The 21,716-nt window shown below is 49.4% G+C and overlaps 1 protein-coding gene across 1 annotated transcript in view; it reads right to left on the bottom strand.

The window, feature by feature from the left end:
• LOC133530843 (puff-specific protein Bx42) overlaps positions 1-21,716 on the bottom strand; it is a 44,178-nt gene that overhangs the window by 19,987 nt on the left and 2,475 nt on the right. The window contains exons 5-11 of the mRNA XM_061868899.1: positions 21,359-21,438; positions 20,929-21,110; positions 20,419-20,652; positions 19,641-19,782; positions 18,090-18,223; positions 16,569-16,710; positions 12,281-12,389 (exon numbers count right to left, since the gene is read on the bottom strand). Of these exons, the coding sequence (XP_061724883.1) occupies positions 12,281-12,389; positions 16,569-16,710; positions 18,090-18,223; positions 19,641-19,782; positions 20,419-20,652; positions 20,929-21,110; positions 21,359-21,438 (1,023 nt within the window). The remainder of the gene's footprint in view (positions 1-12,280; positions 12,390-16,568; positions 16,711-18,089; positions 18,224-19,640; positions 19,783-20,418; positions 20,653-20,928; positions 21,111-21,358; positions 21,439-21,716) is intronic.

Genomic DNA, 21,716 nt, shown 5'->3' with positions numbered 1-21,716 from the left:
CGAAGGCCCGACGCTGAGCTTCGAAACCCAGTGAAGGCCGAAGGCCGAGCTCCGCGTAGGGCCGAAGGCACGGAGCGTCCCATTGGAACGCCCAAGCACGCGAGGCCGAAGGCCGAGCTGCGAGAGTGCGGCCCAAAGCGGAAGTACAACCGCATTAACTTTTCCCTTTGGAAAAGAAATCTTCTTTATATTAAAAACAACAAAAATAACGGGAAAAGTTATAAAGCGAACCGGCAACAAGTCAACTGTCTTAATAAGCGGAGCCGGCGGGCCGACGGCCCGACGGCGAAGCGTCGAGGCTAGCGAAGGCCGAAGGCCGAGCTCCGCGTAGGGCCGAAGGCCCGAAGCGTCCCCTTCGAGGCTCGCCAGCGGGGAAGTTGGAGCTTAAACACGACCCAATAGTAAAAGTGTCTTAGACAAGCGAAACGGCGGGCCGGAGGCCGAAGGCCGTAGGCCCGACGTGAGCTTGTCAAGACACTTTTACTATTGGGTCGTGTTTAAGCTCCAACTTCCCTTCAACCCCCAAAGTAACTATATTGCGAAGGCCGAAGGCCGAGCTCCGCGTAGGGCCGAAGGCCCGGAGCGTCCCATTCGATCGCCCAGGCACGCGAGGCCGAAGGCCGAGCTGCGGGAGTGCGTGCTCGCACGCGGACCATTCCTTGCAAGCAAAAGTACAACTGCTTTACCTTTTCCCTTTGGAAAACACAAACTTTTACACCTAAACAACGGCACCTACAACAACAACTCATCAACAACAACATCAACAACAGCACCAACTACAAAAACAACAAAACAACAAACTACACGACTACCGCGGGGCCCTCGGGCCCCGCGCACAAAGCAACATACTAGTTAATAATATATATAGCTGCAAACCGACTGATTTCTAATATAGATGTTTTATTTGGAAACTGTGAGGTTTAGGTGGAAAAAAAAAATTGATTCGTATAGAGCTCGGAATTTGTAGGTCCAGAAAAATATGGATTTTTGGATTTGACTTCCGGGTCGAAAAATGTTTGACGGCCCGGCTAAACGGTGAGAGATAGTGGGGGGGTGCTCGACCAAATGTCATAGAGGACCCTGGGCAGTTTTGGAAGCCGCCATTTTTTTTTCAAAATGGCGGATTCAAAATGGCGGACGATTTTCAAAATGGTCCTAGCGCGCTGAAATTTTGGTCACGGAATCTCGGGCCCCTCTAGATGCCTATGGAAAAAAAAAATTTGGAAAAAATCCAAGATGGCGGAAAAAAAGGCCACTTTAGTTTTGTATGGCAACTCTGAAACGGTGCGCGATAGGTGGGGGGTGCTCGACCAAATGTCATAGAGGGCCCCGAGAGAAAAAAAACTGCATCAAAAAATTTTCAAAATGGCCGACTTTTTTTTTTTTTTTTTTTCAAGTTGGTCCGAGCGCGCTGAGATTTGGCATGCGGCGAGCCTGGGGGCCCGAGATTACCATGTGAAAAAATTTTTTTGGAAAAATCCAAAATGGCGGCGGACAGGGGCAAATCAAATTTTCAAGTAGGTTAAGCGAGCCCGAAGGGCGAGCTTCAGGCTGGGAGGCCGAAGGCCGACCCCGCGACGGGCCGTCAGGCCCGGAGCTTCACCCCGAGTGGCCGGGCGCGCCCCACCCCCAGTAATTTTGAGCGAGGCCGAAGGCCGAGCTGCGGGAGTGAGGAACAAAGCGAAAACCTATATAAAAACTGTTTTAAGCGAGCCCGAAGGGCGAGCTTCAGGCTGGGAGGCCGAAGGCCGACCCCGGCGGAAGGCCGAAGGCCCGGAGCCTTCACCCCGACCCCCAAGCGTGCAACCTCAAGTAATTTAAAGCGAGGCCGAAGGCCGAGCTGCGTGCATAAGGTGCTCCGAAGCGTTCCAATAAGTAAACTGTCTTGATAAGCGGAGCCGGCGGGCCGAAGGCCCGACGGCGACGCGTCGAGGCTAGCGAAGGCCGAAGGCCGAGCTCCGCGTAGGGCCGAAGGCCCGAAGCGTCACCTGAGAGGGGGAAGTTGGAGCTTAAAAACGACCCAATAGGAAAAGTGTCTTAGACAAGCGAAACGGCGGGCCGGAGGCCGTAGGCCGTAGGCCCGACGTGAGCTTGTCAAGACACTTTTACTATTGGGTCGTGTTTAAGCTCCAACTTCCCGCACTACTCCCGAAGCGAAACCAACCCTCCCCGAGTGTCTTAATAAGCGAAGCGGCGGGCCGAAGGCCCGACGCTGAGCTTCGAAACCCAGCGAAGGCCGAAGGCCGAGCTCCGCGTAGGGCCGAAGGCCCGGAGCGTCCCATTGGATCGCCCAAGCACGCGAGGCCGAAGGCCGAGCTGCGAGAGTGCGGCCCAAAGCGGAAGTACAATCGCATCACTTATCCCCTTTGGAAAACAAATAATCTTTATATTAATAACAACAAAAATAACGGGAAAAGTGATAAAGCGAACCGACAACAAGTTAACTGTCTTAATAAGCGAAGCGGCGGGCCGAAGGCCCGACGCTGAGCTTCGAAACCCAGCGAAGGCCGAAGGCCGAGCTCCGCGTAGGGCCGAAGGCCCGGAGCGTCCCATTGGATCGCCCAAGCACGCGAGGCCGAAGGCCGAGCTGCGAGAGTGCGGCCCAAAGCGGAAGTACAATCGCATCACTTATCCCCTTTGGAAAACAAATAATCTTTATATTAATAACAACAAAAATAACGGGAAAAGTGATAAAGCGAACCGACAACAAGTTAACTGTCTTAATAAGCGAAGCGGCGGGCCGAAGGCCCGACGCTGAGCTTCGAAACCCAGCGAAGGCCGAAGGCCGAGCTCCGCGTAGGGCCGAAGGCCCGGAGCGTCCCATTGGATAGCCCAAGCACGCGAGGCCGAAGGCCGAGCTGCGAGAGTGCGGCCCAAAGCGGAAGTACAATCGCATCACTTATCACCTTTGGAAAACAAATAATCTTTATATTAATAACAAAAAAATAACGGGAAAAGTGATAAAGCGAACCGACAACAAGTTAACTGTCTTAATAAGCGAAGCGGCGGGCCGAAGGCCCGACGCTGAGCTTCGAAACCCAGCGAAGGCCGAAGGCCGAGCTCCGCGTAGGGCCGAAGGCCCGGAGCGTCCCATTGGATTGCCCAAGCACGCGAGGCCGAAGGCCGAGCTGCGAGAGTGCGGCCCAAAGCGGAAGTACAACCGCATTACTTTTCCCCTTTGGAAAACAAATATTCTTTATACTAAAAATAACGGGAAAAGTGCATTTATAGAGCGAACCAATTACAAGTTAACTGTCTTAATAAGCGAAGCGGCGGGCCGAAGGCCCGACGTTGAGCTTCGAAACTCAGCGAAGGCCGAAGGCCGAGCTCCGCGTAGGGCCGAAGGCACGGAGCGTCCCATTGGAACGCCCAAGCACGCGAGGCCGAAGGCCGAGCTGCGAGAGTGCGGCCCAAAGCGGAAGTACAATCGCATGACTTTTCCCCTTTGGAAAACAAATAATCTTTATATTATTAACAACAAAAATAACGGGAAAAGTGATAAAGCGAACCGACAACAAGGTAACTGTCTTAATAAGCGAAGCGGCGGGCCGAAGGCCCGACGCTGAGCTTCGAAACCCAGCGAAGGCCGAAGGCCGAGCTCCGCGTAGGGCCGAAGGCACGGAGCGTCCCATTGGATCGCCCAAGCACGCGAGGCCGAAGGCCGAGCTGCGAGAGTGCGGCCCAAAGCGGAAGTACAATCGCATCACTTTTCCCCTTTGGAAAACAAATAATCTTTATATTAATAACAACAAAAATAACGGGAAAAGTGATAAAGCGAACCGACAACAAGTTAACTGTCTTAATAAGCGAAGCGGCGGGCCGAAGGCCCGACGCTGAGCTTCGAAACCCAGCGAAGGCCGAAGGCCGAGCTCCGCGTAGGGCCGAAGGCACGGAGCGTCACATTGGAACGCCCAAGCACGCGAGGCCGAAGGCCGAGCTGCGAGAGTGCGGCCCAAAGCGGAAGTACAACCGCATTAACTTTCCCCTTTGGAAAATAAAACTTCTTTATATTAATAACAACAAAAATAACGGGAAAAGTTATAAAGCGAACCGGCAACAAGTCAACTGTCTTAATAAGCGGAGCCGGCGGGCCGAAGGCCCGACGGCGAAGCGTCGAGGCTAGCGAAGGCCGAAGGCCGAGCTCCGCGTAGGGCCGAAGGCCCGAAGCGTCCCCTTCGAGGCTCGCCAGCGGGGAAGTTGGAGCTTAAACACGACCCAATAGTAAAAGTGTCTTAGACAAGCGAAACGGCGGGCCGGAGGCCGAAGGCCGTAGGCCCGACGTGAGCTTGTCAAGACACTTTTACTATTGGGTCGTGTTTAAGCTCCAACTTCCCTTCAACCCCCAAAGTAACTATATTGCGAAGGCCGAAGGCCGAGCTCCGCGTAGGGCCGAAGGCCCGGAGCGTCCCATTGGATCGCCCAGGCACGCGAGGCCGAAGGCCGAGCTGCGGGAGTGCGTGCTCGCACGCGGACCATTCCTTGCAAGCAAAAGTACAACTGCTTTACCTTTTCCCTTTGGAAAACACAAAATTTTACACCTGAACAACAGCAACAACAACAAACACTACAACAACAACATAAACAACAGTACCAACTACAAAACAACAGTACCACGCACACCAGTACCAAGCAAAACTCTAACTGCTTTACCTTTTCCCTTTGGAAAACACAAACTTTTACACCTAAACAACAGCACCAACTACAACAACTCATTAACAACAACATAAACAACATGACAAACAACAAAACAACAAACTACACGACTACCGCGGGGCCCTCGGGCCCCGCGCACAAAGCAACATACTAGTCTATATTATATAAAGCTGCAGCCCGAACATTAATTGACACGAATTGTTCTCCCGGAAGGAGGCGCGGGGGGGATTCGAGTTTGGTACGGTCGTACGGGGGGCGGTCCGGTGACCTCCGGAAAAATCCGACTTTCGGTCTACCGGATCGGGACAGAAAAATGTTTGACGGCCCGGCGAAACGGTGGGAGATAGTGGGGGGGTGCTCGACCAAATGTCACAGAGGACCCTGGGCAGTTTCGGAGGCCGCCATTTTTTTTTCAAAATGGCGGATTCAAAATGGCGGCCGATTTTCAAATCGGTCCCGGCGCGCTCAAATTTCGGTCACGGAATCTCGGGGCCCTCTAGATCGGTATGGAAAAAAAAATTTTGGAAAAAATCCAAGATGGCGGACACCATGGCCACTTTTATTTTGTATGGCAACTTTTAAACGGTGACAGATAGGTGGGGGGTGCTCGACCAAATGTCATAGAGGGCCCCGAGACAAATGGAATGGCATTTAAAAAAATTCAAAATGGCCGACTCAAAATGGCGCCGAAATTTCAAAACGGTCCGAGAGCGCCGAGAACCGGTATGTGGGTACATATGGGCCCCCGCGTTCGAAAAAAAATTTTTTTTTTTTTTTAGCTCAAAAAAAAATTTGTATGGGATCTTTTTTCGAATCCCCCACATGCTAAACGGTGAGAGATAGGTCGGGGGCGCTCGACCAAATGTCATAGAGGGCTCCGAGTGGAATCTGAATAAGAAAAAAAAAATTCAAAATGGCCGACTTTTTTTTTTCTAAAACTTCAAAAAGGTCCGAGCGCTCTGAAATTTTGGTCGCGGTATCTCGGAGCCCCAATGACTCGTACGGAAAAAAAAAATTTTGGAAAAAATCCAAGATGGCGGAAAAATGGCCAGTTTACTTTTGTATGGCAACTCTCAAACGGTGCATGATAGGTGGGGGGTGCTCGACCAAATGTCATAGAGGGCCCCAAGACAAATAAAACTGCATCAAAAAAAAATCAAAATGGCCGACTTTTTTTTTTCTTTTTTTAATGTTGGCCCGAGCGCGCTGAAATTTTGCATGCGGCGAGCCTGGGGGGCCAAGATTACCATATGAAAAAATTTTTTGGAAAAATCCAAAATGGCGGCGGACAGGGGCAAAGTAAAATTTCCAAGTAGGTTAAGCGAGCCCGAAGGGCGAGCTTCAGGCTGGGAGGCCGAAGGCCGACCCCGGCGGAGGGCCGAAGGCCCGGAGCCTTCACCCCGACCCCCAAGCGTGCAACCCCCAGTAACTAAAAGCGAGGCCGACGGCCGAGCTGCGTGCGTACGGTGCTCCCACGCGTTCTACCACGTCGACGGTCTTTATAAGCGGCGCCGGGGGGCCGACGGCCCGACGGCGACGCGTCGAGGCCAGCGAAGGCCGAAGGCCGAGCTCCGCGTAGGGCCGAAGGCCCGAAGCGTCACCTGAGAGGGGGAAGTTGGAGCTTAAACACGACCCAATAGGAAAAGTGTCTTAGACAAGCGAAACGGCGGGCCGAAGGCCAAAGGCCGTAGGCCCGACGTGAGCTTGTCAAGACACTTTTACTATTGGGTCGTGTTTAAGCTCCAACTTCCCGCACTAATCCCGAAGCGAAACCAACCCTCCCCGAGTGTCTTAATAAGCGAAGCGGCGGGCCGAAGGCCCGACGCTGAGCTTCGAAACCCAGCGAAGGCCGAAGGCCGAGCTCCGCGTAGGGCCGAAGGCCCGGAGCGTCCCACTGGTTCGGCCAAGCACGCGAGGCCGAAGGCCGAGCTGCGAGAGTGCGGCCCAAAGCGGAAGTACAACCGCATTACATTTCACCTTTGGAAAACAAGTATTCTTTATACTAAAAATAACGGGAAAAATGCATTTATAGAGCGAACCGGTTACAAGTTAACTGTTTTAATAAGCGAAGCGGCGGGCCGAAGGCCCGACGCTGAGCTTCGAAACCCAGCGAAGGCCGAAGGCCGAGCTCCGCGTAGGGCCGAAGGCACGGAGCGTCCCATTGGATCGCCCAAGCACGCGAGGCCGAAGGCCGAGCTGCGAGAGTGCGGCCCAAAGCGGAAGTACAACCGCATTAACTTTCCCCTTTGGAAAACAAATCTTCTTTATATTAATAACAACAAAAATAACGGGAAAAGTTATAAAGCGAACCGGCAACAAGTCAACTGTCTTAATAAGCGGAGCCGGCGGGCCGAAGGCCCGACGGCGAAGCGTCGAGGCTAGCGAAGTTCGCCAGCGGGGAAGTTGGAGCTTAAACACGACCCAATAGTAAAAGTGTCTTAGACAAGCGAAACGGCGGGCCGGAGGCCGAAGGCCGTAGGCCCGACGTGAGCTTGTCAAGACACTTTTACTATTGGGTCGTGTTTACGCTCCAACTTCCCTTCAACCCCCAAAGTAACTATATTGCGAAGGCCGAAGGCCGAGCTCCGCGTAGGGCCGAAGGCCCGGAGCGTCCCATTGGATCGCCCAAGCACGCGAGGCCGAAGGCCGAGCTGCGGGAGTGCGTGCTCGCACGCGGACCATTCCTTGCAAGCAAAAGTACAACTGCTTTACCTTTTCCCTTTGGAAAACACAAACTTTTACACCTAAACAACAGCAACAACAACAAACACTACAACAACAACACATAAACAACAATATTAATAACAACATACGCAAGGCCGAGTGCATGCTCGCACGCGCAACAAAAGTACAACTGCAACACTTCTTCCCTTTGGAAAACAAACTTTTTCACTCAAACAACGGCACCTACAACAATAACTCATCAACAACAACATCAACAACAGCACCAACTACAAAAACAACAATACCAACTACAGCACCATGCACACCGCGGGGCCCACGGGCCCCGCGCACCAAGCAAAATCTAGTTAATAATATATATAGCTGCATCCCGACTGATTTCTCATATACGGGTTTTATTTGGAGACTGTGGGTTTTAGGTGGGAAAAAAAAATTGTTTTGTAAAAAGGGCGGAATTTGTAGGTCCAGAAAAATATGGATTTTTGGATTCGACTTCCGGGTCGAAAAATGTTTGACGGCCCGGCCAAACGGTGAGAGATAGTGGGGGGGTGCTCGACCAAATGTCATAGAGGACCCTGGGCAGTTTCTAGAGCCGCCATTTTTTTTTTCAAAATGGCGGATTCAAAATGGCGGCCAATTTTCAAGTTGGTGCTAGCGCGCTGAAATTTTGGTCACGGAATCTCGGGACCCTCTTGATGCCTATGAAAAAAAAATTTTTGGAAAAAATCCAAGATGGCGGAAAAAATGGCCACTTTAGTTTTGTATGGCAACTCTGAAACGGTGCGCGATAGGTGGGGGGTGCTCGACCAAATGTCATAGAGGGCCTTGAGAGAAAAAAAACTGCATCCAAAAATTTTCAAAATGGCCGACTTTTTTTTTTTTTTTTTTCAAATTGGTCCGAGCGCGCTGAGATTTGGCATGCGGCGAGCCTGGGGGCCCGAGATTACCATGTGAAAAAAATTTTTTGGGAAAATCCAAAATGGCGGCGGACAGGGGCAAATCAAATTTTCGAGTAGGTTAAGCGAGCCCGAAGGGCGAGCTTCAGGCCGGGAGGCCGAAGGCCGACCCCGCGACGGGCCGACAGGCCCGGAGCTTCACCCTGAGTGGCCAGGCGCGCCCCACCCCCAGTAATTTTGAGCGAGGCCGAAGGCCGAGCTGCGGGAGTGAGGAACAAAGCGAAATCCTATATAAAAACTGTCTTAAGCGAGCCCGAAGGGCGAGCTTCAGGCTGGGAGGCCGAAGGCCGACCCCGGCGGAGGGCCGAAGGCCCGGAGCCTTCACACCGACCCCCAAGCGTGCAACCCCCAGTAACTAAAAGCGAGGCCGAAGGCCGAGCTGCGTGCGTACGGTGCTTCCAAGCGTTCCAAGAAGTCAACTGTCTTGATAAGCGGAGCCGGCGGGCCGACGGCCCGACGGCGACGCGTCGAGGCCAGCGAAGGCCGAAGGCCGAGCTCCGCGTAGGGCCGAAGGCCCGAAGCGTCACCTGAGAGGGGGAAGTTGGAGCTTAAACACGACCCAATAGGAAAAGTGTCTTAGACAAGCGAAACGGCGGGCCGAAGGCCGAAGGCCGTAGGCCCGACGTGAGCTTGTCAAGACACTTTTACTATTGGGTCGTGTTTAAGCTCCAACTTCCCGCACTACTCCCCAAGCGAAACCAACCCTCCCCGAGTGTCTTAGTAAGCGAAGCGGCGGGCCGGAGGCCCGACGCTGAGCTTCGAAATCCAGCGAAGGCCGCAGGCCGAGCTCCGCGTAGGGCCGAAGGCCCGGAGCGTCCCATTGGATCGCCCAAGCACGCGAGGCCGAAGGCCGAGCTGCGAGAGTGCGGCCCAAAGTGGAAGTACAATCGCATCACTTTTCCCCTTTGGAAAACAAATAATCTTTATATTAATAACAACAAAAATAACGGGAAAAGTGATAAAGCGAACCGACAACAAGTTAACTGTCTTAATAAGCGAAGCGGCGGGCCGAAGGCCCGACGCTGAGCTTCGAAACCCAGCGAAGGCCGAAGGCCGAGCTCCGCGTAGGGCCGAAGGCCCGGAGCGTCCCATCGGATCGCCCAAGAACGCGAGGCCGAAGGCCGAGCTGCGAGAGTGCGGCCCAAAGCGGAAGTACAACCGCATTACTTTTCCCCTTTGGAAAACAAATATTCTTTATACTAAAAATAACGGGAAAAGTGCATTTATAGAGCGAACCAATTACAAGTTAACTGTCTTAATAAGCGAAGCGGCGGGCCGAAGGCCCGACGCTGAGCTTCGAAACCCAGCGAAGGCCGAAGGCCGAGCTCCGCGTAGGGCCGAAGGCACGGAGCGTCCCATTGGAATGCCCAAGCACGCGAGGCCGAAGGCCGAGCTGCGAGAGTGCGGCCCAAAGCGGAAGTACAACCGCATTAACTTTCCCCTTTGGAAAAGAAAACTTCTTTATATTAATAACAACAAAAATAACGGGAAAAGTTATAAAGCGAACCGGCAACAAGTCAACTGTCTTAATAAGCGGAGCCGGCGGGCCGAAGGCCCGACGGCGAAGCGTCGAGGCTAGCGAAGGCCGAAGGCCGAGCTCCGCGTAGGGCCGAAGGCCCGAAGCGTCCCCTTCGAGGCTCGCCAGCGGGGAAGTTGGAGCTTAAACACGACCCAATAGTAAAAGTGTCTTAGACAAGCGAAACGGCGGGCCGGAGGCCGAAGGCCGTAGGAGGCCGAAGGCCGAGCTCCGCGTAGGGCCGAAGGCACGGAGCGTCCCATTGGAACGCCCAAGCACGCGAGGCCGAAGGCCGAGCTGCGAGAGTGCGGCCTAAAGCGGAAGTACAACCGCATTACTTTTCCCCTTTGGAAAACAAATATTCTTTATACTAAAAATAACGGGAAAATTGCATTTATAGAGCGAACCAATTACAAGTTAACTGTCTTAATAAGCGAAGCGGCGGGCCGAAGGCCCGACGCTGAGCTTCGAAACCCAGCGAAGGCCGAAGGCCGAGCTCCGCGTAGGGCCGAAGGCACGGAGCGTCCCTGTGGATCGCCCAAGCACGCGAGGCCGAAGGCCGAGCTGCGAGAGTGCGGCCCAAAGCGGAATTACAACCGCATTAACTTTCTCCTTTGGAAATGAAATCTTCTTTATATTAATAACAACAAAAATAACGGGAAAAGTTATAACGCGAACCGGCAACATGTCAACTGTCTTAATAAGCGGAGCCGGCGGGCCGAAGGCCCGACGGCGAAGCGTCGAGGCTAGCGAAGGCCGAAGGCCGAGCTCCGCGTAGGGCCGAAGGCCCGAAGCGTCCCCTTCGAGGCTCGCCAGCGGGGAAGTTGGAGCTTAAACACGACCCAATAGTAAAAGTGTCTTAGACAAGCGAAACGGCGGGCCGGAGGCCGAAGGCCGTAGGCCCGACGTGAGCTTGTCAAGACACTTTTACTATTGGGTCGTGTTTAAGCTCCAACTTCCCTTCAACCCCCAAAGTAACTATATTGCGAAGGCCGAAGGCCGAGCTCCGCGTAGGGCCGAAGGCCCGGAGCGTCCCATTGGATCGCCCAAGCACGCGAGGCCGAAGGCCGAGCTGCGGGAGTGCGTGCTCGCACGCGGACCATTCCTTGCAAGCAAAAGTACAACTGCTTTACCTTTTCCCTTTGGAAAACAAACTTTTACACCTAAACAACAGCAACAACAACAAACACTACAACAACAACTCATTAACAACAACATCAACAACATGACAAACAACTAAACAACAGCACCACGCACACCGCGGGGCCCTCGGGCCCCGCGCACCAAGCAAAACTCTAGTTTTAAGTTATAAAGCCACTATCATTGTGATAATTACATAAATTATGTATTTTATTTCAAGGTAATTAGTGTCTTAAACGGTTTTTTTTCTATATTTTTGTACTTCAGTGTCTAAATTAGCCACAAAAAAATCACGAACATAGCACATAGTTACACGCCAGGTGGAGCAATTCGAAAGTTCCTTATCAGAATTTGATTCAGTTTTACTCTGCAATTTTATAGGTGAGCTATCAAGGTATTTAGTATCAATTAAAAGCTTATTAAGCCTTCTTTAAATTGAATTAAAAAAAAAGATATGTTATCGATTTAGATTTTTTATTAAAAATAGTTTTCTACTATAACTCGGAAATTATTCAATCAATCAATCATTTATTCATTTATTTATTTATTCATTTATTTATTCCTTTGGGTAGACTTTGTGAATTTTTAATAATAATTTTTATAATAACAGCAAATAGCTAAAAGAAAATAAATTTCTTTGTTTCTTTACCATTATAAAACCGAAAGAATCATTCCAAATGCTTAAGCAGAAGCAAAGTTATCGATTTTTGAAGATATCACGACACTGTGCCGTCGTATCTGCGAAATGGCAGAGCAATTCAGGGCACCTTTCGTTAAAATCGGAATCATGTGAGTGGTTAGACTAATATCATTAGTCCACGAACTGTCAAGTGCCGAATCGTAAGGGTTACCATGGCAACACTCTAATAATATTAGACTAATACCGTTCGATAATTGGGCCCCAGGTGATTTCGAGTATTTGTATGTGTAGTGTTATTCCGTACTGTGCGTGAGCCGAGCGCTGATTTGCGTCGGCCACGTCACTAAAAATCCATGAAAATGAGGTCGTCTCGCGGCAGGGTTAGGGTTTGTTGATGGACACGTTTCATACAAATAGATCGTTCTCCTTACATTTACCTTCCATACCCTCGCCGACCGAGTCGCCGCGCCGCCCGCCGCCGAGCGACTCTGCTAATGTATTGGCGTGCGTGCGCGTCTAGGCCGAGGCCTAACATACATTTTAAGTGATGTTCCAGCTCTTGCGACGAGTCTAGCACGGTGCCAACACGCATCGTTAGTTTTAATTCATTCGCGCTGTGCACCCTGTAAGCTACCTTTTAATAGAAAAGATAATGGAGCAATTTCCAGGCCACCAAAACAAATAACTAGTGACCTGTTCCTGGCTGCTGGAGGCGGAGGGCCCCGCGTGGCGCTCGAACTGCACGGGCCCGGAGCGCGCCGCGCCCGCGGTCGTGCCCGAGAACTCCTTGTCCGCCACGAACCTGTGCACAAACAAACACTTATTCCATTGCAACGAAGCTAAACAGTTCTCCCATCTACGGCCCGAGGAAAGAAAGGGGGGGTACCAAAGGCCATACATCCTGCCCGCGAATAGAAAGCGAAGAAACCAAATCTAACCGTAGTCTTTAGGACAAAAAATTTAGACTCCCATTTTAAACTGTAATTTATAACAAAATATATCCCCTGAAGCGGAGAAGTAGAGATTAAAAGTTACTAGACAAATACTGAAAAGGCAGTATACATTGTATGCTTCGTTGTGGCTAGAATGGCAGTGTAAATGTATGTTACCCCTATCAAAATGACCAAGTAAACTGTATTACCTATGTCAGGATGGCCAAGTGTTGTTATTCCTTGATAGTATGAAGGGACACTTGACAGTGACGCAAGTTTAATTACATCCGAAATGCAAAGCCAGACTTTCATGTATTATGAACATGACATGTGACTTGCGGGTGTTGGCGATGGCGTCGAGATCGCCGTAATTGTCCTTGTCCTTGACCTGGGTGGATCGGTATACTGAGATATATCTGACTCAGTTTCTAAGCTAGAGCGTCAAATAAGGTCGCGTCTTATTTCAGGATGGTCATGTGTTAGATTGTGTTATCTATGTCAGGATGGCCGAGTGTTAGCTTTCTTTATTCTTTGAGACTACTCTATGAAGTGGCAACTTATAGGCTAAGGTACAGTCACGTCTGAAAACATCGAAACGATCGATGTGCCAAAAATAAGTATACACGACCTTATGGCCCATATATTACAGTAGTGTATACATATTTTAAGCACTTTGTCCGTATCGATATTTTCAGACGTGACCATGCCTGCGGGTGTTAACGATGGAGTCGAGATCGCCGTAATTGTCCTTGTCCTTGACCCAGGTGGATCGGTATACTTGCATATATCTATCTCAGTGTCAAAGCTAGAGCGTCAAATAAGGTCACGTCTTATTTCAGGATAGTCAAGTGTTAAATTGTGTTATCTATGTCAGGATAGCCGAGTGTTAGCTTGACGGGAGCTTTCTTTATTTTTTGAGACTGTCGAAATCGCCGTAATTGTCCTTGTCCTTGATCTGGATGTCCTGGATGGATCGGTATACTGAGATATATCTGTCTCAGTGTCAATCTAGAGCGTCAAATAAGGTCACGTCTTATTTCAGGATGGTCAAGTGTTGGATTGTGTTATCTATATCAGGATGGCCGAGTGTTAACTTGGCGGGAGCTTTCTTTTTTTTGACTACTCTATAAAGTGCCTACTTATTAGTTAAGACTAGATTTTGCTTGGTGCGCGGGGCCCGTGGGCCCCGCGGTGTGCATGGTGCTGTAGTTGGTATTGCTGTTTTTGTAGTTGGTGCTGTTGTTAGTGTTGTTGTTGATGAGTTGTTGTTGTAGGTTTAGAGTAGAGGTGTAAAGTTTGTTTTCCAAAGGGAAAAGGTAAAGCAGTTAGAATTTTGCATGGTGCGTGGGACCCGAGGGCCCCGCGGTGTGCGTGGTGCTGTTGTTGGTGTTGTTGTTAATGTGTTGTTGTTGTAGTGTTTGTTGTTGTTGCCGTTGTTTTAGTGAAAAAGTTTGTTTTCCAAAGGGAAAAGGTAAAGCAGTTGTACCTTTGCTTGCAAGGAATGGTCCGCGTGCGAGCACGCACTCCCGCAGCTCGGCCTTCGGCCTCGCGTGCATGGGCGATCCAATGGGACGCTCCGGGCCTTCGGCCCTACGCGGAGCTCGGCCTTCGGCCTTCGCAATATAGTTACTTTGGGGGTTGAAGGGAAGTTGGAGCGTAAACACGACCCAATAGTAAAAGTGTCTTGACAAGCTCACGTCGGGCCTACGGCCTTCGGCCTCCGGCCCGCCGTTTCGCTTGTCTAAGACACTTTTACTATTGGGTCGTGTTTAAGCTCCAACTTCCCCGCTGGCGAGCTTCGAAGGGGACGCTTCGGGCCTTCGGCCCTACGCGGAGCTCGGCCTTCGGCCTTCGCTAGCCTCGACGCTTCGCCGTCGGGCCTTCGGCCCGCCGGCTCCGCTTATTAAGACAGTTGACTTGTTGCCGGTTCGCTTTATAACTTTTCCCGTTATTTTTGTTGTTATTAACATAAAGAAGATTTGTTTTCCAAAGGGGAAAGTTAATGCGGTTGTACTTCCGCTTTGGGCCGCACTCTCGCAGCTCGGCCTTCGGCCTCGCGTGCTTGGGCGATCCATTGGGACGCTCCGTGCCTTCGGCCCTACGCGGAGCTCGGCCTTCGGCCTTCGCTGGGTTTCGAAAACAGTTAACTTGTAACCGGTTCGCTCTATAAATGCATTTTTCCCGTTATTTTTAGTATAAAGAATATTTGTTTTCCAAAGGTGAAATGTAATGCGGTTGTACTTCCGCTTTGGGCCGCACTCTCGCAGCTCGGCCTTCGGCCTCGCGTGCTTGGCCGAACCAGTGGGACGCTCCGGGCCTTCGGCCCTACGCGGAGCTCGGCCTTCGGCCTTCGCTGGGTTTCGAAGCTCAGCGTCGGGCCTTCGGCCCGCCGCTTCGCTTATTAAGACACTCGGGGAGGGTTGGTTTCGCTTCGGGATTAGTGCGGGAAGTTGGAGCTTAAACACGACCCAATAGTAAAAGTGTCTTGACAAGCTCACGTCGGGCCTACGGCCTTTGGCCTTCGGCCCGCCGTTTCGCTTGTCTAAGACACTTTTCCTATTGGGTCGTGTTTAAGCTCCAACTTCCCCCTCTCAGGTGACGCTTCGGGCCTTCGGCCCTACGCGGAGCTCGGCCTTCGGCCTTCGCTGGCCTCGACGCGTCGCCGTCGGGCCTTCGGCCCGCCGGCTCCGCTTATCAAGACAGTCGACTTGGTAGAACGCTTGGGAGCACCGTACGCACGCAGCTCGGCCTTCGGCCTCGCTTTTAGTTACTGGGGGTTGCACGCTTGGGGGTCGGGGTGAAGGCTCCGGGCCTTCGGCCCTCCGCCGGGGTCGGCCTTCGGCCTCCCAGCCTGAAGCTCGCCCTTCGGGCTCGCTTAACCTACTTGGAAATTTTACTTTGCCCCTGTCCGCCGCCATTTTGGATTTTTCCAAAAAACTTTTTTTCATATGGTAATCTTGGCCCCCCAGGCTCGCCGCATGCAAAATCTCAGCGCGCTCGGACCAACATTAAAAAAAGAAAAAAAAAAAAGTCGGCCATTTTGAATTTTTTTTTGATGCAGTTTTATTTGTCTCGGGGCCCTCTATGACATTTGGTCGAGCACCCCCCACCTATCACGCACCGTTTGAGAGTTGCCATACAAAAGTAAACTGGCCATTTTTCCGCCATCTTGGATTTTTTCCAAATTTTTTTTTTTCCGTACGAGTCATTGGGGCTCCGAGATACCGCGACCAAAATTTCAGAGCGCTCGGACCTTTTTGAAGTTTTAGAAAAAAAAAAGTCGGCCATTTTGATTTTTTTTTTCTTATTCAGATTCCACTCGGAGCCCTCTATGACATTTGGTCGAGCTCCCCCGACCTATCTCTCACCGTTTAGCATGTGGGGGATTCGAAAAAAAATCCCATACAAATTTTTTTTCGAGCTAAAAAAAAAAAAAAAATTTTTTTCGAATGCGGGGGCCCATATGTACCCACATACCGGTTCTCGGCGCTCTCGGACCGTTTTGAAATTTCGGCGCCATTTTGAGTCGGCCATTTTGAATTTTTTTAAATGCCATTACATTCGTTTCGGGGCCCTCTATGACATTTGGTCGAGCACCCCCCACCTATCTGTCACCGTTTAAAAGTTGCCATACAAAATAAAAGTGGCCATGGTGTCCGCCATCTTGGATTTTTTCCAAATTTTTTTTTTCCATACCGATCTAGAGGGCCCCGAGATTCCGTGACCGAAATTTGAGCGCGCCGGGACCGACTTGAAAATCGGCCGCCATTTTGAATCCGCCATTTTGAAAAAAAAATGGCGGCCTCCGAAACTGCCCGGGGTCCTCTGTGACATTTGGTCGAGCACCCCCCCACTATCTCCCACCGTTTAGCCGGGCCGTCAAACATTTTTCTGTCCCGATCCGGTAGACCGAATGTCGGATTTTTCCGGAGGTCACCGGACCGCCCCCTGTACGACCGTACCAAACTCGAATCCCCCCCGCGCCTCCTTCCGGGAGAACAATTCGTGTCGATTAACGTTCGGGCTGCAGCTTTATATAATATAGATACCTGCGGGTGTTAGCGATGGCGTCGAGATCGCCGTAATTGTCCTTGTCCTTGCCGCGGGTGGGCCGGTAGATGTGCGCGCCGACGGTGTCCTGGTTGCGCCACGGCTTGTCGTACACATTGTACGCTTCGTCGTCGCCGTAGCCTGAAATAGGATGCAAAAAATATAGTAACTCGTTTTTCAGTGGAACAGAATCTTAACTTCTTTTTCTAATGCTAATACAGAGGTCCAAAAACCGCTCTTCAAGCCACCCAAAATAAAAACACTTGAGTATTCTAAGACCACTATAAACAGCATAATTTGCACTCTTCGAGGTTCCAGACTTGTGATTCCCGAGGCAATTAGCGCTTTTCATAAGTTTGCCGATATTATGACCAGAAAAAAAAAAGTACTAACAAAACTTGTTTGACAAACTATAAATGTTAAACATTAATAACCCAATCTAAACATTTATAACCCAAATGTTTAGATTGGCGCTAGAAAGAAATAATCGCAGTATCAGATGTTACTGCTTTTTATAATTTCTTTATTAATAGATAACAAATCCTGAGAATTCAGTTTGTAAATAATTAGTAACAATACCATAAGGTTGTTATAATGCTCTTATATTTTTATTCTCATCATTTTTCTTTTCTTTTTTTTTGTGTTTTGTTTTTGCACGCACAAATATCTCTGTTTTACTATGTAGATGTAGAAACTACTTAATAAGCATGATGTTAAAATATTTTCATTAAGGAAACTGTAAGTCTAGTTTTAAGAAAAGTTCCAGTGTTATATATAATTATAAAAGACTGTTTGTTTCTTAAATAAATTAATTAAATGTTCACGCGCAACGCAAAGATTAAATACGTTGATTCTTGGATCAGTTGCCAAGCGGACCTCAGGCTCCCATGAGCTAGGCAGGTGATGAACTCTTAACTGAACCTTAGGTCCTCTGCCAAGTATGGAACAGTTTCGCCAAGTGTCTGAAGGTTGATTCGGTTGAAAATTGACCTCACAGATTCTTTGACAATAACGCAACTTAAATCCAAATCAGGCCTACTCTCCGCAGTCACCGCAGATTGATACCTACGCGTCGCACACCGTAGAAGGTGCAAAAACCAGAGGCTGCCACACACGCTCACCGACGAGTTATCTATGCCTAATTTATCTTTAAAATGTATCACAATCCCCCCTAGCTTTTGTCATAATAGTTTGATCAGTTTTACGACAAAGTTTTGCAATATTGTTAGCCGACAATCTAAGGACAACGTAAAGCAACGTCAGCGTCAGAAACATCTTGTTCTACAGTTACCTCAAATCACTACACCTTATAAAACAAAGTCTACTGCCGCGTATGTTTGTCTGTATGTATGTATGTTAAACTCAAAAAGTACTGAACGGATTTTCATTCGATTTTCACCTATCAATAAAGTGATTCTTGAGGAAGGTTTAGGTGTATAATTTGTTAAGGTTATGTGTAAATTGGTTGTGATTGGTTATGTGTAATGAATGGGTCGCAAATTCAGATTATGGCCACTTACCACTGTCCATTCCCTTGCTGTTGTTGAACAGTCGCTGGTCGAACATGGCCTCGCCACCCTGGTTGGTCTTGGCGGGCAGGCCGAGCGCGATTTGCTCGGAGATATCGCGCTCGCGGTCCTTCACTAGTTTAGATCTACAAACAATTAGTTACTATTTAAAAAAATGTTATGGGGTATTTGTTAGTTAGCTTTAATTCGTCTTTACTTATTTTATACTTTTTCGTTGTATGAACGCAGCGAAAGTGCGTTTTCTCAATTTTATCGACTACTTTTGGCTTTAGGCCAGTTTAGGATAATATCAGTTGTATTAGCTCCGGTCGGTCATATTGTAAAGTTATACCTACATAAGCAAGGACATGCACAATCATATTTGTCATGACTCATGATGGCGGAATGTTAGATTATATTACCCATTATCTGGTAAACAATCTGTTGTGGTATAAAGTTTTAAGGCAGAAAGACCTTTTCCGCTTTTATCTACTGAAAAATTGGTTTGCTAGACATCAGGAATGTCTGGGTCCCTTATATGAGATTTATGTCAGGATGGCCAAATGTTACATTGTGTTACCAAAAGTCAGGATGCAGAGTGTTACGGGTTGCACCAGACTGTCTGGCACCATTAAAATTTCATAGTTCACTGCTGCTGTGTCTGTCACATGTGTCTATCGGCCCTGAGCTTGTCACTTTCCGCGGCCGAGAGAACGCTTCTGTGCTATCTATAGATCAGGATGGCAGTGTTAGACAGTATTCCCTCTTGTCAGGAGCAGCCCGCGCCAGGTTCCTGTCCCGCTGCCGCTCCTTGTGTCGGTTGGCCCTGAGCTTGTCACGCTCCGGGGCCGAGAGACCGCTCTTGTCCACTTCACCCCTGTCTATGTGAGACTGGGTTATAAGTCAGAATAGTAGTGTTTTACCTCTTGTCAGGAGCAGCCCGCGGCAGGTTCCTGTCCCGCTGCCGCTCCTTGTGTCGGTTGGCCCTGAGCTTGTCACGCTCCGGGGCCGAGAGACCGCTCTTGTCCACTTCACCCCTGTCTATGTGAGACTGGGTTATAAGTCAGAATAGTAGTGTTTTACCTCTTGTCAGGAGCAGCCCGCGGCAGGTTCCTGTCCCGCTGCCGCTCCTTGTGTCGGTTGGCCCTGAGCTTGTCACGCTCCGGGGCCGAGAGACCGCTCTTGTCCACTTCACCCCTGTCTATGTGAGACTGGGTTATAAGTCAGAATAGTAGTGTTTTACCTCTTGTCAGGAGCAGCCCGCGGCAGGTTCCTGTCCCGCTGCCGCTCCTTGTGTCGGTTGGCCCTGAGCTTGTCACGCTCCGGGGCCGAGAGACCGCTCTTGTCCACTTCACCCCTGTCTATGTGAGACTGGGTTATAAGTCAGAATAGTAGTGTTTTACCTCTTGTCAGGAGCAGCCCGCGCCAGGTTCCTGTCCCGCTGCCGCTCCTTGTGTCGGTTGGCCCTGAGCTTGTCACGCTCCGGGGCCGAGAGACCGCTCTTGTCCACTTCACCCCTGTCTATGTGAGACTGGGTTATAAGTCAGAATAGTAGTGTTTTACCTCTTGTCAGGAGCAGCCCGCGCCAGGTTCCTGTCCCGCTGCCGCTCCTTGTGTCGGTCAGCCCTGAGCTTGTCACGCTCCGCGGCAGACAGACCGCTCTCGTCCACTTCACCTTCGCCTTCTTCTTCCGGAGCTCGTATACCTAGAAAAGAGAAAAGTCTGTTAAACAGGGGTAGAATCAGGTTCGTGAAGGTAGATAACAGTGACACGATATATACTACCGGCTAATAGATGACCTATAATGTCAGCTATTTATATCTTATACCTTTAAACGAGCAATTCTTGTATATATGTATATATATATATATATATATATATATATATATATATTTCCGGGATCTCGGAAACGGCTCTAACGATTTTGCTGAAATTTGGTATATGGGGGTTTTTGGGGGTAAACAATCGATCTAGATTAGTCTTCTGTTTGGGAAAACGCGTATTTTCGAGTTTTCATGCGTTTTTCTTTCGACGCAGAATATGGTCGCTAATTTCGTATTGCCGGCCACTGTCCGTCTGGTCCAGCGGGTTAAGACGCGGACTGCTATACGAGTGTTACGGGTTCGAATCTCGCCCGGTGACTAACTTTTGTTTTTTTTTAATATGTTCAAGTTTATATATAATTTTTTAATTTTTATTGTTTTAGACAAGTTTAATTTAGTAAAAAAATGTAGTTAAGATTATCACCTATACACTACCATATTACAATAAATAGTTATAACCGAGCAAAGCTCGGTCGCCCAGGTACTAATTTATTTATATATATAAAAACTAAACCAACCAGCTCTATGATCCCTAGCCCGCTGAGCCAACATCCTCAAATGCTCTTCCTTCTTTTCCTTCTCTCTTTGCGCCAATCTTCTCTCCAACTGTGCTCTAGCTTCCACCGCTTCTCTGGCTTTCCTGTCAGCTATGTAGAGCGCTTCGGCAAGCTTGGAGAAGTTCTCGTTGATGTGGACTTGTTGGAGACCTCGGCCGTCGGCGGCGAGACGCTTGTCCAGGGGGATGGTGTAACCTGAGGACAAGAATTAGAATCAGAATCAATCAGAATCAAATATTTTTAGATATGGCACGCACAGTTGTAACGTGGGACAGCGAAACAACAGCTATATACAACAGACGCATCAGGTGACAGTGACTAGTGAGGAAAGGACAGAAAAAGCAGGTATAGGTACATTATTATTGACTTGACTATTTGTAAAACATGTAACATATTTGGCTAAAATTATACTAAAAGCAACATGTGTCATGCCGTAATGCCTCCTGTGACAAGTTGTGTAGTTAACGTTACCTTTGGCGTTCTTCCAGTGGCTCACGCAGGGCGGCACCTTCCAGTCGCGCTGCTGCTTGACGGACACGCGGCGCGGCGGGGAGTGCAGCACGGGCGCGGGCGGGGAGGGGGCGGCGCGGGGTATTTTCTTGTTGATCTGGAAGCGCGGCGGCTCCATCGGGTCGGACTGGGCTTCTACCATTCTATAGTAAAAATTTTAACTTTGAAAAATTTATGACCTTCCTAAAATCCTCATGGTACCCATCATCAGATCAGAACTTTATTCCTATGGGACCACCTTGGAAGTAACTCCTTTCCCCCAAAATAAATATAATTTAATCGGCCCATGGGACTCAGAAATATCAATTAACAACAGAGAACCTCCTGAGTGATCTTAAGACTGATTTAGATCAATGAACATATATCTCTTATAATTAATTTTTAATTTCACCTTATAACTCTCTGTTTGGCGCCCGAGTTGAAGGCGCCTCCTTGCTGCGCTGGCGTGTAGCGAATGTACTGCGCGGGGGCCTGCAAGAGAAATCACTGTACAAGACCTTTGTAAGCTCTGAGCTAAGGTGAGGGGATGGTTTGGATTGACGCTTTGGTTAAAGCAGGTTTACACTGTTCAAGTTTTTAATCAGAGGTGTCAATTTTTGTCAAAAATGACATTTTTGATATAAGTTTTTATCGCTGACTGCACTTTTCTTTCAACAGGCAACTAGTACTCATCTAGATAATTTTAGTAAACATCACAAAGTTCCGATGGCGTCCTCTTTTGTCCATCATCAGCTTAGCTCGATGGTACC

The sequence above is a fragment of the Cydia pomonella genome, chromosome 24 (genome assembly GCF_033807575.1).
Source record: "Cydia pomonella isolate Wapato2018A chromosome 24, ilCydPomo1, whole genome shotgun sequence".
NCBI classification, from domain to species: domain Eukaryota; kingdom Metazoa; phylum Arthropoda; class Insecta; order Lepidoptera; family Tortricidae; genus Cydia; species Cydia pomonella.
Note: the sequence above shows the minus strand (reverse complement) of the source record. Positions and strands in the feature narration are given on the sequence as shown.